The sequence below is a fragment of the Erythranthe guttata genome, chromosome 14, assembly GCF_056151865.1.
Source record: "Erythranthe guttata isolate IM_541 chromosome 14, IM_541, whole genome shotgun sequence".
Classification (NCBI taxonomy): domain Eukaryota; kingdom Viridiplantae; phylum Streptophyta; class Magnoliopsida; order Lamiales; family Phrymaceae; genus Erythranthe; species Erythranthe guttata.
The window spans coordinates 3,341,945-3,357,057 of NC_142546.1; the positions used below are offsets into that span (position 1 = coordinate 3,341,945).

Genomic DNA, 15,113 nt, shown 5'->3' on the forward strand with positions numbered 1-15,113 from the left:
CCACCTAAATGTGGGTAAACAATTTCTATAATACATGTTTTGTTAGAACCATTAGATAAAAGATTTAAAAAATGGGTAGATGATTTTTTTATTAGTAAACTAATAATTGTTTTTGTAAGTTATTGTCTGATGAATTTTGATTGGACTATGTGAATTATTTTAACTAATCGAAACCCATTTAATTTATGATAAGTAATTTTTTAAACACCTTTCGTTACTAAAAAATGGGTGAATATAGTGGTAAAATAACAATTTTATTTTTTTAAGTTATAGGTTTGTGAATTATGTGTGGTAGTATTTTATCATATTGAAAAAACTAAATAAACTTAAATTTGGATAAATAGTTTAAAATACCTATTTCGTTACCACAACTAGATAAATTATTTAAAGAACTGGGTAAACAACAATTTAATAAAGGTACAACAATTAAAAAAAATGAACTTATTGTTTCTTGAGTTATGTGCCTTTAACTATCTTAATTACTTTGACTAATTAACCCATTTCTTAGTTGCAAGATTCTATCTGACATAAATACCGGTGATATAATTTTTATCGGATGATGTTAGTCCCATCGAACTCCACTTTGCCCATTAAGTTCCAGAGGCGATAATTTCCTTTCATGATTTCATTTGAAATGCGGATCAAACACTTTCGCACGTTGATTTATATCTTTCTAGATATGTATTCAGTCACGGTCAATTGTATGTTTCACTCTAAATAATCATGAGTGGATATGGCATAAAGATCCTAATCAAATCAGAATCCGATGGGTTGTCAAGTATTACTAGCAACGTCGTAAGAGTATCAATATGAGTATCACTATCAGTATCCGTATTAGTATTAATATTAGTATTTTTATGAGTTTTAATATTAGTATCCGTATTAGTCAGTATGAGTATGGGTATGAGTATCAATATGAGTATGAGTGTTAATATGAATATGCGTACGCGTATTAGTATTAGTATTAGTATTAGTATTAGTAGTAGTATTAATATTAATATTAGTATTAGTATTAGTATTAATATTAGTGTTAGTATTATAATTAATATTAGTTTTATTAATAACATTAGCATTCACATTAGTATTATATTGTTACTAGCGTTGTCATTATTATTAATATTAGTATGAGTATCAATATTAGTATCGGTATTAGCATCAGTATGAGTATCACAGGGAGAATTTAAACATAAGGTACTATAAACATCAATATTAGACTGACTATGAGTATGGGTATCAGTATCACTATTAGTATCAGTATCATTATCAGTATGAGTATCATTTTGAGTATCAGTATTACTATCAGTTTTAGTAACAAAATTAGTATAAGTAATAGTATCTCTATTAATGTCAGTATCAGTATTAGTATTAATATTAGTGTCAATATCAGTATCATTATCAGTAACAATATCAATATGTGTATCAATATCGACATCAGTATCAATATGCGTATAAGTAAACATCAGTGTGAGTATCAATATGAGTATCAATATTAATATATCAATGTGAATATCAATAGTAATATCTATGTTAATATCAGTATTAGTATCGATATTAATATTAATATCACTATTAGTATGAGTATCAATATTAGTATCATTATGAATATCAGTATGAATATCAATATTAGTATCAATATTAGTATTAATAGTATTAGTATGAGTATATTAAGTGTATTAGTATGAGTATTAATATTAGTATCGGAATTAATATCAGTATTAACAACAATATTTGTATAAGTAATAGTATTTGTATCAGTATGACTAATGAGTATTAAGTATCAATATGAGTATAAATATTATTGTCAGTATTAATATCAATATTAGTATTAATATCATAATAGTGTCAATGTAGTATTACTATCAGTATTAGTATATCAATCTTAGTATCAATACAAATATCAATATCAATATTAGCCAGATTATGAGTATCAATGTTAGTATCAGTATGAGTGTCAATAAGAGTATCAGTATTATTATCAATATTATTATCATAATCAATATCAATATGAGTATCAACATGGGTATCAGTATCAGTATAAAAAGTAGTAGTGTGAGTATAATTGTGCGTATCATTATAAGTATGAGTATCAATATAAGTATCGATATCAATATCAAAATCAATATCAGTATCAGTATCAATATTATTATATCAATATTAGTATCACTAACAATATCAGTATCCCTACGACTATCATTATGAGTATCAGTATAAGTATCATGATTACTATCAATATTACTATCAATATTAGTATTAATGTTAGTATTCGTAGTAATATTGATATGATTATGAATATAAGTATGCGTATGAGTATAAGTATGAGTACGTACGAGTAGACGTATGAGTATGAGTATGCATATTATTATGAATATTAGTATGAGTTTTAGTATGAATATTAGAATGAGTACGAGTATAAGTATAAATATGAGCATGGCTATGAATATGAGTATGAGCATTATTAGTGTTAATATTAATAATAGTATTATAGTTAATATTAGTAGTAGTATTAGCATTAGTATTAACATTGCCATTGGTATTAGCAGCCATTGGTATTACTATTAGTATTAGTATTAGTGTTACATTGACTATGCATATTAGTGTTGATATTAGTTTAGTATTAGTATTAGCATTAATATTGGTATTGATATTGGTATTGATATTGATATTGGTATTGGTATTGATATTGGTATTGGTATTGATATTGATATTAGTAGTTATATTAATATTAGAATTAATATTAGTATTAATATTAATATTATAGGTGATATGTACAATTATACATTGTAATATCGAGAGTTAAGTTTAGAGGTGGCGTGAACATTTGACTTTTGTATTATTTTGTTGCGTTCAGTGTATTTGCAATTTATGCTAATTTTGTAGTCGAATTCAATGAACTAGCTATTTTATCAAAGTAATTTAATATTAATTATATTTATCTCTTCACTTTTAGGTTATTTATGTTTCAGTAATGTGTGCCATGATTGCATATGAAAAATTAACAATGTGCAAGTTACTCGCTAGGTATTAACTAGACGAGCTACGTCAATGAATGTGCTTTCAAGCCCCACTTTGATAATTAAGTTTCACATTAAAGATTCGAGTGTGTTGGTTCAATAATAGTTGTAACATTCGTAACCGATGATGCATTGTATTCTTAATACCACATTTTTCATATTTACTACTTTTATTAATTATTTTGTTTTATTCCGTACTTAAATCAATCGGACTGAATATTTTTTTTATTATGTCATATTATATATATTATTTTTTTTAAAATTTTTTAGTAAATTATTTTATCTAGAATACTTTTATTATTTAAATTATACCCGTGCATCGCACGGGTGAAATACTAGTTAGTATACAAAACCAAATAACTAGTCCCTATACTTGACACTCAATCCCTAAAATTGTAACACCGTTAAACATCACTTTGAAATTACATGTTTGCCCTTATCAGAATAAATTATATGTGCAATGGACTTGCTCCATTTTATTCGCTGCAAAAGTTCGGTGGTGTTAAAACATTTTGGTCGTTGTTTTTTAATCATTCGATTTCTGAAGAAAAAAAATCTCAATTTTTTCGGATCAAATTAAAATAAATATTTAAATATTTTCAATGTTGTTTTCATATTGAATTCCAAATGTTCTGACTTCTAACTTTTATCATTTCTTAACCGAATTCGAATGCTTATTTGATTCCGAATTCTGATCCGGTTTTACTATCCGAATATGTTTTTGAAAATTTAAATTTCCCCCCAAAGTTTTACACTTTAAATATCAATTGTATTATGCAGTTGATACCATTGGTGACTAAAAATGAATATTCTGAAGTCCGATATTTTGGGGTTTGAAATAAGTTTTTTCATTACAATTTTTGGAATTCCAATTTTCGGTTCATACAATCGATTGGAACGGAACTGGAATTAGTTCAATATAAACCGTAGATTGTCGACCAACTTGAAATATTCTTTAAAACAGCTGAATAATGCTATGAATTCTCAGCAACTGATCATCAGTTGATTAAGTTATGAAAAATAAATGGATACATCAAACTGAAAATAAAGAATAACACTCGTAATCGATCAAGGATTGCGACTTAAGAGTATTGTATTTGTAACTTTAACCGACACGTGAGGAAATGTTAATATCGAACTATTTACCAAAAGTTGCATTTATTATGTATAAGGTCATGAATAATGGTATTATATAGAAATATATTTTATTGAATCCAATTTAATCACAACGCCGTCTTAGCTCAGCTGGTAGAGCGCATGGCTTTTAACCATGTGGTCGTGGGTTCGATTCCCACAGACGGCGATATTAGTCGTTGATTTATATTTTGCTATATTTATTTTTCAATCTTTCTCAATTTATTTCCTGATTTTTTTGTTCTCAAAATTATATTTCTATTGCTATATTTATTTTTCAATCTTTCTCAATTTATTTCCTGATTTTTTTATTCTCAAAATTATATTTCTACAATTTTCTAGTATATATTTGTTCTCAAAATTATATTTCTACAATTTTCTAGATTTGATTTATATTTTGCTATATTTATTTTTCAATCTTTCTCAATTTATTTCCTGATTTTTTTGTTCTCAAAATTATATTTCTACAATTTTCTAGTATATATTTGTTCTCAAAATTATATTTCTACAATTTTCTAGATTATATACGTAATCAAAGCTTTCCTCTTCCTCATCCATTCATCCTAAACTAATGAGGGCTAAAGTTGGAATGCAATTTTAACTTTAGATCCAAAAAAATCATATTTTGGAATATCTTTCTTCATGCCGACATCCGGTTTACAAAACTTTCTCGGAACAAAATTGAAAGCACTTATAGAATGATTTGAATTTTCGATTTTCCATCCGATTTTAATTTTCAAAGTATTTCCGAAAAAGATCATTTTGTTTTTGCAATATGCCTTTAAACAATCTTTGTTTATTTTACTAAGTGTAAAATTAATTAAATATTTAATTATATTTGTACTTTATCGGCCATCTCTTTTGTATTTCTCTTTTCACAAAAGAAAAAAACAAAAATCAATGCATTTTTTGAATTTCTTTTTATAACTTTTCATTAAACCGTGATCTTCATGCACAAAGTCAATGAATCCGTGGTATGGATTGTCCTACGGAGGGATGCATATATTGTCAATCACATCTAAGTATGATTAATTTAAATAAAATAAAAACAATTAAAAAAAATGATAAAGGAATCTTTATAGTTTCTAATTAATAGACAAACTAAATACATCAATAGATTGAGGGTTAATATGAGATGCTCAATAAGTATTGTACCCGTTTTTATATACAATTTTCGTCCAACTGTATTTACCATTTTCGCCAACGTAATTTACCATTTTGTGACCTGGATTTATCATTTCTAAATAAGCCCGTAAGATAAAATTTGGAGACTTCTTTTGCTTATTTCATTGAACTTGTCCTTAAAAGTTAACTGCGTAACCAATACTGAACAATCTTAAAGAATGCATACTAATTTAAGGATTACATTTGTCGCGGAGTCATAAGCCAATTTCGAGTGGTCCTAACATATTTAATCTGATTTGTTCGATTTCCATCTCATATTCATATGTTCATGCATGTGGATTGTATTTGCTTATCGCCTAATAACAATAATTATATAATATCAATTATGAGATTAGTTGACCGGTCCTAATATAAAAAAGGTTTGATGTATGTTATAAATCCAAAGGCAAAACCGACCCTACCCATGTTCATTTCAACCCGACTCCCCTAAAACAATACTAGCCGTGCGTGTGTTTCCATGATTCGAATATCTACTTTCTCCCCCATTATATATTCATTCTCACTTATTTTATTTTTTCACTATATAGTTCTGGAAATTACAAGAATTGATGCCACAACCAACCAATTTAATTTTGGGTAAATTACGACTATCCCCTAAGGTATGGTCAAATTACGAAAAAGTCCCGCATGTTTGGATAGTTACAACTACCCCTCAACTATAAATCTTCTTACACGTCCACCCTTATGGTGTCAAATTCAACATAATCTTCTAGATTCCGTGGAATGTTCTCTAGTTTGTATTCATTTTGTGCAAAAATGCAATTTCTGATGCAGCACAATCTGATATATACAAGGTAAAAACACATCTTATGATCATCTTGCTTCAAAAGTTGGTACAAAATTGAGAGTATTCCATATAATCTAGAAGATTCCACTAAATTTGACACTGCAAGAATAGACGTGTAAGAAGACTTATAGTTGAGGGGGGTGTTTGTAATTACCCAAATAGGACGGGTTTTTTGTAATTTAACCATATCTCAGAGAGCGGCTGTAATCTACCCTTTAATTTTATATATTAGAACAAATTGGAAGACTGTCACCTCATGAATTGATATATTAGATAGGGATGGTAATGGTATGTGTTTGACGGGTTCATGATCCGGAATCAGTCGACTAGTTTAGAATGAATTTGGGTTAGTTAAGTGGTTCTGGAAGGGAAACGGGTTCAATTTGTAGAACTGAACGGTTCTGGATTGAGTAAAAGATCTTATAAGAGCTGACCCAAAACCGAACCATTAATTTATATAGTAAATATATTCAATAATCAATATATATTGTTTTTATTGTAAAAACTAATTAGAATTTTTACTTTTGGAAGCTTCATTTTTCATCCTTTCCACTATTCCCTCTTATGCCCTTTTCACCTTTTCACTTTCTTGAATCTTGTTTCTTGCGAGTCATTTCATTTATTCGTTGCCTAATTGAATATGGTTGTATCATATTTTATGTTGGTGGTTGTAAGATTGAAAAGGATATTGTTCCTCGTTCATTGGTTAGCACACAAAACTTGTGAACTAGATTTGTAGCATATGGGATGGTCTAATTAGAATTTAATTAATTAGGGCTAACTAATATGCAATTAGCCTAAAAAAAATCATTGATTGTTCATTGCCAGCTAGCAAGTCATATTTACATATTGATTCATCCTTCAAATACCGATTCTCTCAAGATGGTGTATTATTTGAGTGGTTGTTCTACTAATTCATCCAAAAGTAAAATCAATTTTTTTTTTGGTTAATGAAGCAATATGCAGCCAATTTATACAGGTGTACTGGGTAAACTTACACTCTCGTAAATGTTTGACAAGCTCGACCTAGCAACCGTTGGTAAGGGGATTCGAACTTGAGTCAATTGATACAACCTGACTTGCTCGAACCGCTAAATCAACCCTTGATAGTGTTATAAGTTCAATCAGTGCCCGATCTAAACCTGAAACCCAAAATGTCATATGAGCCGAGTTTGAGCCTACATCTACAAAACTGATAGTATATGAGAACTTCTATTTTGTGAAGTCCGATGGTGATTGAGTTTGATCCTAGCAATGTTCGACTCACATGATCCGATTTTCACCCTAAGCATATTTCCATAGAGAGAAAACCCAACTATTTAAATTTTGATTCAGAATTGAGCTCAATTCATTAATAAATTAATAAATCGAGTCTAATATAAAGTTATAGAAAATGTAATGTTTATTTCCACCCTAACAACCAAAGCTCCGCCACCCTAACCCGGCGGAGCGCCACCACCCTAGCTAGTCTAATTGCTTAAAGGGGAGAATTTTGTATGAGAAGAGCAACATGGGGGAAAATATATATATATATATATATATATATATATATATATATATATATATATATATATATATATATATATATATATATATATATATATATATATATATATATATATATATATAATTATATATAAAGCAATAATGGACCCAAAAAAAATAAAATGCCCCATCATTCAAGTATAGGGGTAATGTAACCATGTGCAATCATATGGTAGTTGGCCATTTTCCAGCCCCACACACCTCTCTTTTTCATTCACCTCCTAACCCCTGATTATGTATAATTTTTACACACGATGAAATACACTTATATAGTTTTACATTATTAATTTACCAATGCGTACGTGTGTTTAATGGATAGTTATTTATACAAATTTACGGTTTAAAATCACATGGTGTATTTCACCAGATGTAGGATCTCGTAAGCCCCTAACCCCCTTCCCTTAATCTTTCAAAATTAAATGTAACATATATTCTTGTATTATGTATAACTTTTATCTTATTTATTTCTGCACAATTCATTCTCATTCTTTTAATTTTATTTTTTTGATTTTTCTTCTTTTTCTTTATTCCAATTTTGTTGTAGATTTTAAAAAGGAGTTCATATTTTCAATTTCAAGATTATACCATCAGTCAGATATCAAAGAAATAATTAAGCATTATATTTACTACTTTAAATTATAATATTTTTAAAAAAGTAAGCAGAGGTTTACCTAATTTTTCTTAAAATCGGTATCAAAGTAACTATATCTATATACGTTCATAGTCGATACTGAAATAAGTACTCGGTTTTTTTTTTGTCCAGTGGAATAACACGTAAATCGTACTAAGCAGAAGTCACGTGCGACAATCTTGACCTAAAAACGTTGCCAACTACACTAACTAACCTTACGAGCCAATGAAAGAGTACTACTTTACACACATACAAAATATATTCACACGTATATAGAGATTGATTTTCTTGAGTCATCACCTTCTCACCGCCCATTAATATTCTTCTTTTTTCTTCTCTCTCTCTCTCTCTCTCTCTCTCTCTCTCTCTCTCTCTCTCTCTCTCTCTCTCTCTCTCTCTCTCTCTCTCTCTCAGTGATAAATATATACCATTTGCTATAAAAAGAGATCTCGTGTCAGAAGAATGAACTTAAGTTTCCATTTTTGTACTTGTGAGCAAAGGAGATAATATTTACTGCACATGCAATATATACTATAAAACCCTAAATTTATCTCCATAGTTGTAATCAACAAGCATCTTCTTTCTTGTTCTTCTGCACATATACATAGATATATATATATAACTCAATGAAGAGTACTGATAATAAAAGCCTACTAAAAAACCCTAGCTCCATGAAAACCAAGCTGGCTCTTCGATTTCTTCGATCCATGAAGAAACTGATCATGAACAAGAAGAACAACACAACATATTCTCGTAGATACCGCGCGATCAGAGCTGCCGCATATGCATCAATGGCTTCCGTTGTGGGGCCCAATAAGGCGTGGAGTCGGGCCCTTATCGGAAAGCGTAGAGAGAGAAAGAATCGTGTTGCTCGTCGTGGTAGAAAATTAGTTCTGAGGGAGCTAGTGCCAGGTGGCGAAAGCATGGATATTTGCAGGTTGTTGAATGAAACTGGTGATTATATAAAGTGCCTTAGGGCACAGGTGCAGGTCATGACAAAGATAGTTGATAATTATTCTTCAAGATTATGAAGATAAAATTAGCATATTTAATTTTATATATATATATATATATATATATATATATATATATATATATATATATATATATATATATATATAATTGCGGTCGATCATATTTTATATCTAAATTAAATATGATTTAGTTTTTTTTTTTTTGTGTTACTTTTATATAAATTTCCCAATTTTTTTTTTATTTTGGCTTACTGGCATACATATATATATATATATATATATATATATATATATATATATATATATATATATATATATATATACACACGTGTGTATCTACTTTTTAGTTTTTAGAGCTGAAGCATCAACCAAACTACTCGGTACATGATTCGAAATCGATCGTTAAAAACTCTACATAAGAACCAAGGTTAAGCATGCACTTTCATTTGAATATTGATCTACGAAGCTTGATCGGGTCGAGCTCGAGTTAGATAAGATAAAATGATAAATTATATACGTATAAAATTCAAGCTATACTCAAGTTCGATTTATTTTCGCCTCAATTAAACTTCGTTTGAGCTCGACTAATTGCTAACATCAAATACATTTTTTTTATAGCTCGATACAAATTTAAACATACTTGACCAATTACCACCTGCTCGATTGACTCAATTCGTTTAGACAACCCTATATATATATATATATATATATATATATATATATATATATATATATTTTAAATGTAAATTAGGTCACACAAACATTCGTAAAAAAATCGTTTTGGGGAAATAGTGAGAAGAAAACCGAAACGCTACCAAACATCGTCTGCTCGTGTACGTTTTCCCCTTTTCGGATTAATTAATTATTACATTAATTTTTATGTTATGGGATTATAGTTTTGGCTTTGCTAAGGTGGGTTTGGTAGGGCAACCATTTCAAACCTCTGATACATTACTATTATCGAAATTTCGTATGGTACAATATGATAATAGTTATTACCAATTTATATCGATCTACCATTTGTGTAAAATCCGAATATTATATTTTCAAAGCATTTCTAGGCATAAATATGTTTTAAATGTCAAAAATTAGTATTGAAGGTAATATTATTCATAATGTTCTAAATTAGAAATTTGCAGCATTTTTAGATGATAAGAGAACATGGTTCCAAGTATTGCTTACAAAATTTCAGACAGCTTAGAGTGACAATCGACAACTTAGTTGGAGAAATTAGATTGAAAATAAACAGCCTACACTTAAAATAGATAGTTTAATTGGAAAATTTGAACTGAAGATAGACATCTTAGACTGAAAAAAAGACGAATGAGAATAACCTTTTTCAATAACGTGGTTGGCGGAGGATAGGCGGTGCAGGGGACTTATAATTTGAGAATGCATTAGGAGAAGGTGAATAAAGTATTTACAATCTGTTTTCATTCTAAGCGATCTAACTAAGTTGTACGATGAATTTTTAGCAAAACTCGAAAATATGATTGTCCTGATATGAAATGAAATTTAACTTGAACGATGTTTAACAAATTGCCCCTAAGATTTATAGATTTAAGTATCGGAGATCAACACCATCGCGACGAAAATTCAAATTCAATTTACAAATATATCGAACACAACTTCATCATGATATCATCATGAACCCACAAATCCAGTATATAAAGAGTTATCAAAGGCAAAACTTTATGTTATTTCTATAAATTAGAAGAAGCTATACATAATGAATATATATATATAAGTTCAGCTAATACACAAAACAGGAAACCTCACACTCTCACCACAAACCATCTGCTCTACATTTCTCTCCTACGGTACGCGTATTCTCTACCATACGCGGGTGGTTATATCTATTACTAGGTCAAACATAAACACACACACACACATCCATATGGGTGTGTGTGTGCGTGTTATCTGGTGTACCCTTCGCTGGATGTAGCATGTATTTCGAAGTTTGACCGTGTTACTTACTCTCCTATATAGTCATGTATGTGTCGAATTTATACTAAAAAAACGAGCATTTTTTTCAAAATCAAGCTTTGACGGTTGAACCGGTATGCGGAATCAGAATCGAGGGCAAGTCCCTGATTCTAAATCCACTGCCCCAAAACGAAGCGAGGCAAAGCCCCATAATAGCCATGGCTACAACCGAGCAAGCTGGTGGGACCGCTTGTGTTGACCCCAGAAATTGACTTGCGAGAAGTCCAGCTAGCGTCGAGCTTTGCATCCCCGTACACAGCGATATCGTCCTGCATACTTCTTCCTCTAACCTGTTTCACAAAATCATTTTTTTTATTATAAGTATTTTAGCGTTTATGCAGACGATTTTATTATAGAATAACCGATTTTTATCATAGAGAATAGCCAGAGAGATAAACAGAGACATGGAGAGAGATAGACAGCTGGACCGACACGAGTCGTCTAAAACGACAATCGAAACCTCAAATTAACAGAGTCGGGACTAACAAAATTCTATTAATTTAGCGAAATATTAAATTATCGAACTAATAATTTTGTACATTTTTACCAAGTCGGGACCGAAAGAAATTATTATTTTAACGAGATTATTAATTTGTCGAGGTTCCACTGTACTAGGGTTTGGTCTAATAAATCAAGAAACATGCAAAGAAATAATGTGGTTTTCGACTTTTGGTAAAGAAATGCAAGACATGGTGCGGGTTCGATCATCCATAATTCCGTAAACAAATCTCGATCAATTCTTCCGTTCGCACCCTCAACTCCATATTTAGACATAGTAATAAACACGTAAACATAGACAAAATAAAGATCGGAGATTGTTTAAGAGATAATATATACTTGCCTCACAGGTTGCAATTTAGAGATCCAATAGCCCAAAGTGAACGCAACTGCGTGAAACGACAATACGGGCCCCACTAATCTCAGACCCTCAGCCGAAAGAATCTGGCTTCTGTTTATAGCAAGAGGGCTTCCTATACACATCGAAGTACAAACCATCGCAACAAACGGCATCACCGGTTGTAAAACCGACACAACTGGTTTAGCGTAACTGTTCAGAACCAAACCAAGAAAAACCGGAGCAAGAACCACCTTTAAAAAAAAAAAAAAATTACATGCGTGTCCCAATCAAGACAGACAAACCATAATTTAAGACAGATGTAATAAAAATGGCATATACCTGCAAAATCGATTTAGACATAGCAACGGCATCAACTGGCACAACGGAGCCGATCAAAAGACCGGTCAAAAGAGGTGTGATTAGAACCGAGGCGATAGTCGAGGAGCTAGTCAAAAGAATGCTCAAAGCTACATCTCCTTTACTCAAGAAGCTAGCGTAGCTCGATAATTGAGCGCCCGCTACACACGATGTAAGAACAAAACCCGCGTAGAACATCGGAGATATACCGAACGCACGAGCCACAAATACACCTAGAGCCGGTTTCAATACGTATTGAGCGATAAATCCGATTGATAATGGCCAAGGTCTGCAAGAAAATAGATACTTCATACTTCACGAATTTCGTACGGGATATAAATGCGATCGGTAGTAGAAAAGGGGGAAAAAGATCAAACCTTTTAAATGCTAGAGCAAAATCTTCGATCGAGAGCTTGATCCCGATGGATAACATAATGCCGCCGAGGGCGGGGGCGTAAAAGTCTTTTGACACCCTGCAGGTTCCTCTATCATTTAAAAACAAACAAGAGTACACACATCTTAAGAAAGCATTTAAGCATGTTTGAAATCAAGAAACTAGTGTTTATGCATTCAAGAATCAAACTTTTCAATGTTACGAGAATACGGGATCCTTATCGAAGCGCTGTCGAAGTAATTACTAACAGTAAAAAGCTTCAAGCAATTAAAAAAAATATAAAAATTAAATTAAAACAGATTTCCAATAGAAAAAAGAAACTATAAACAAATTCAAGATTAATTGCAGTCTGAGCAAAAATGAATAAACAATTACTATAAAAGAGAAAAAGGAAGAATCCCAACTCACCAAGTGAAAGTGGAAGGCTTGGAGAGAGCGGCGACGGCGGTCAGCGCCACCACAAAGGGAAGCAGCGCCGACAGAATCTGGGAAGCGTCGGAGTTGACCTCGGCCTCGACGTCAACCTTGGGGCCCACACCGAACGAAAGCAGAGAGAAATTGCCCTCTCTTTTGTGCAGCCCGACTTTCCCTATAAAAGGCGACGAGGTCGAGCACGCGACTGCGGCCGACGCGCCGCCCCTCCCCTTGAGATTCCTCGAAAACCCTTTTGGGATTTGAGTGAAAGATTGTTTCTTTAAGGTGAACGAAACTGAATTCTTGGGGAACGAATTGCGGTTGGAGAAAAATGGTGTGGTGGGTGTGGTTTGGAGGGAAAGGCATGGAATTGGTGACATTTCTCGCCGGAGAAGCTGCTTATTTTCCGGCGAGGTGGACGGTGGTGGTGGTGGTGGTGGTGGTGGTGGTGGAAGAGGAGTGGCGAGTGGGGAAGGGGATAAGGTAAATCTAGTGAGATTATTTAAGGAGAACTAAATAATAATTTAAAAGGGGTTTTTTTTTAATAAATGAGAAACAATTATGGTTTTAAGGAAAATAAAACCTAATTTATTTATTTTATTTATTTATTTATAAATGTTTATATTTATTGGTGTGGGAAATAAGTGGGGATAGAAATTGACCTACTTTTGTTTTATATTTGCATCATATTTAGTTGTATGGTTAGTAGTAAAGAAAAAATGTGTGGATTTGAGTTGTCCAACAATGCTATTTTTTCTATTTTTAAATTACTTTTTTAATCATTTCCTATGGTTTCAAGGTAATGTTTTCTAACAAATAATATGGAATGATTCAAAAAAAAAAACAATTAATGTGGAATAAAATTCAAGAATTGTGTATCTTCCAAACAAACATTATTGTATGTAGGGTTGTCAATCGTGCCATGTGAGTCGAGTTTTGGTTACTCGAACTCGTATATTATCGAACTTCATTATTACATGTTCAAGTTCACATATTATCAGGCCTCATAATTATAGACTCAAGATTTGCTTATGTAAGTTTTTCGAGCTACGAGTTTCTATCGAACAATATATAAATTACATACAAAAGTGTCCATAAGTTAAAAACATTTGCACGAGAAGAGCAAAACCTAGAATATTCGTGAATAGCAAAATAAGATAAAAATCATAGTCACAAAATAAGATCAAAATCAAATTTTGTTTCTTGAAACAAGTGATATATTTTAAATGGTTTATATTTGCATATTTTCACTGGCACCACTTAATTCCTTATATTCTTGACTTCTTTTTTACACAATAAAGTAGTATAATAAGATTGTAACTTTCTTCTTTTTTTTTTTTTTTTTTTTTTTTGAGGAAATACAATTGTTTTGGTATATATGTTGAGCCAAATCATAAAATAATAGTAAATAGATTATGTATTTAGTTAGTAACTTAATTGAGTTGACCTTATTAAAGTCGTAGTTGGCTCAACCTCGACTCATAAAAGAATCGGATTTCATATAATAACTCTAATATAATTTGGGCGAGCCATCGAACTTGGGTAAAGCCAGATTGGCAGACTCAATCACCGGTCAAATTATACGTCAAAACTAAAAGGAACATTTTACAATTTATTCCCAACAGCATTCTAAATAAATTACGAATTTTGTAAACTGGTATATTATATATATATATTCATAGTCATGACCCGCCTTCTAACATATTCCATAAGACAAGTAAAGCATATGGTTATTGGACCAAAATGTAACAGCGTGTCATAATTTTATATCGTTAGAAATATTTTAGCATTTTTGCAATAAGTACTTTTTGATATTTTACTCCAAGTGGGGACTAAATAAAACTAGTCAACTATAAT

At 31.0% G+C, this 15,113-nt stretch overlaps 2 protein-coding genes and 1 non-coding gene across 3 annotated transcripts; 2 read left to right on the top strand and 1 right to left on the bottom strand.

Moving 5' to 3' along the window:
• Window positions 1-4,241: 4,241 nt before the first annotated feature.
• TRNAK-UUU (transfer RNA lysine (anticodon UUU)) lies at window positions 4,242-4,314 on the top strand. Its single transcript has one exon. It is a non-coding gene; the product is annotated as a tRNA-Lys (tRNA).
• A 4,287-nt stretch (window positions 4,315-8,601) lies between these two features.
• LOC148764938 (transcription factor IBH1-like) lies at window positions 8,602-9,353 on the top strand. The gene has a single exon (XM_088814446.1). It carries the CDS (start codon window positions 8,920-8,922, stop codon window positions 9,322-9,324), a length of 405 nt encoding a protein of 134 aa, XP_088670572.1. The 5' UTR covers window positions 8,602-8,919; the 3' UTR covers window positions 9,325-9,353.
• A 1,589-nt stretch (window positions 9,354-10,942) lies between these two features.
• LOC105954450 (Sodium Bile acid symporter family) lies at window positions 10,943-13,817 on the bottom strand. Its single transcript, XM_012978120.2, has 5 exons — window positions 13,251-13,817; window positions 12,826-12,921; window positions 12,431-12,737; window positions 12,095-12,342; window positions 10,943-11,543 (listed from the first exon to the last, which is right to left on the bottom strand). The coding sequence occupies exons 1-5, from the start codon at window positions 13,634-13,636 to the stop codon at window positions 11,306-11,308; spliced, it is 1,275 nt and encodes a 424-aa protein (XP_012833574.2). The 5' UTR covers window positions 13,637-13,817; the 3' UTR covers window positions 10,943-11,305.
• Window positions 13,818-15,113: the final 1,296 nt, after the last annotated feature.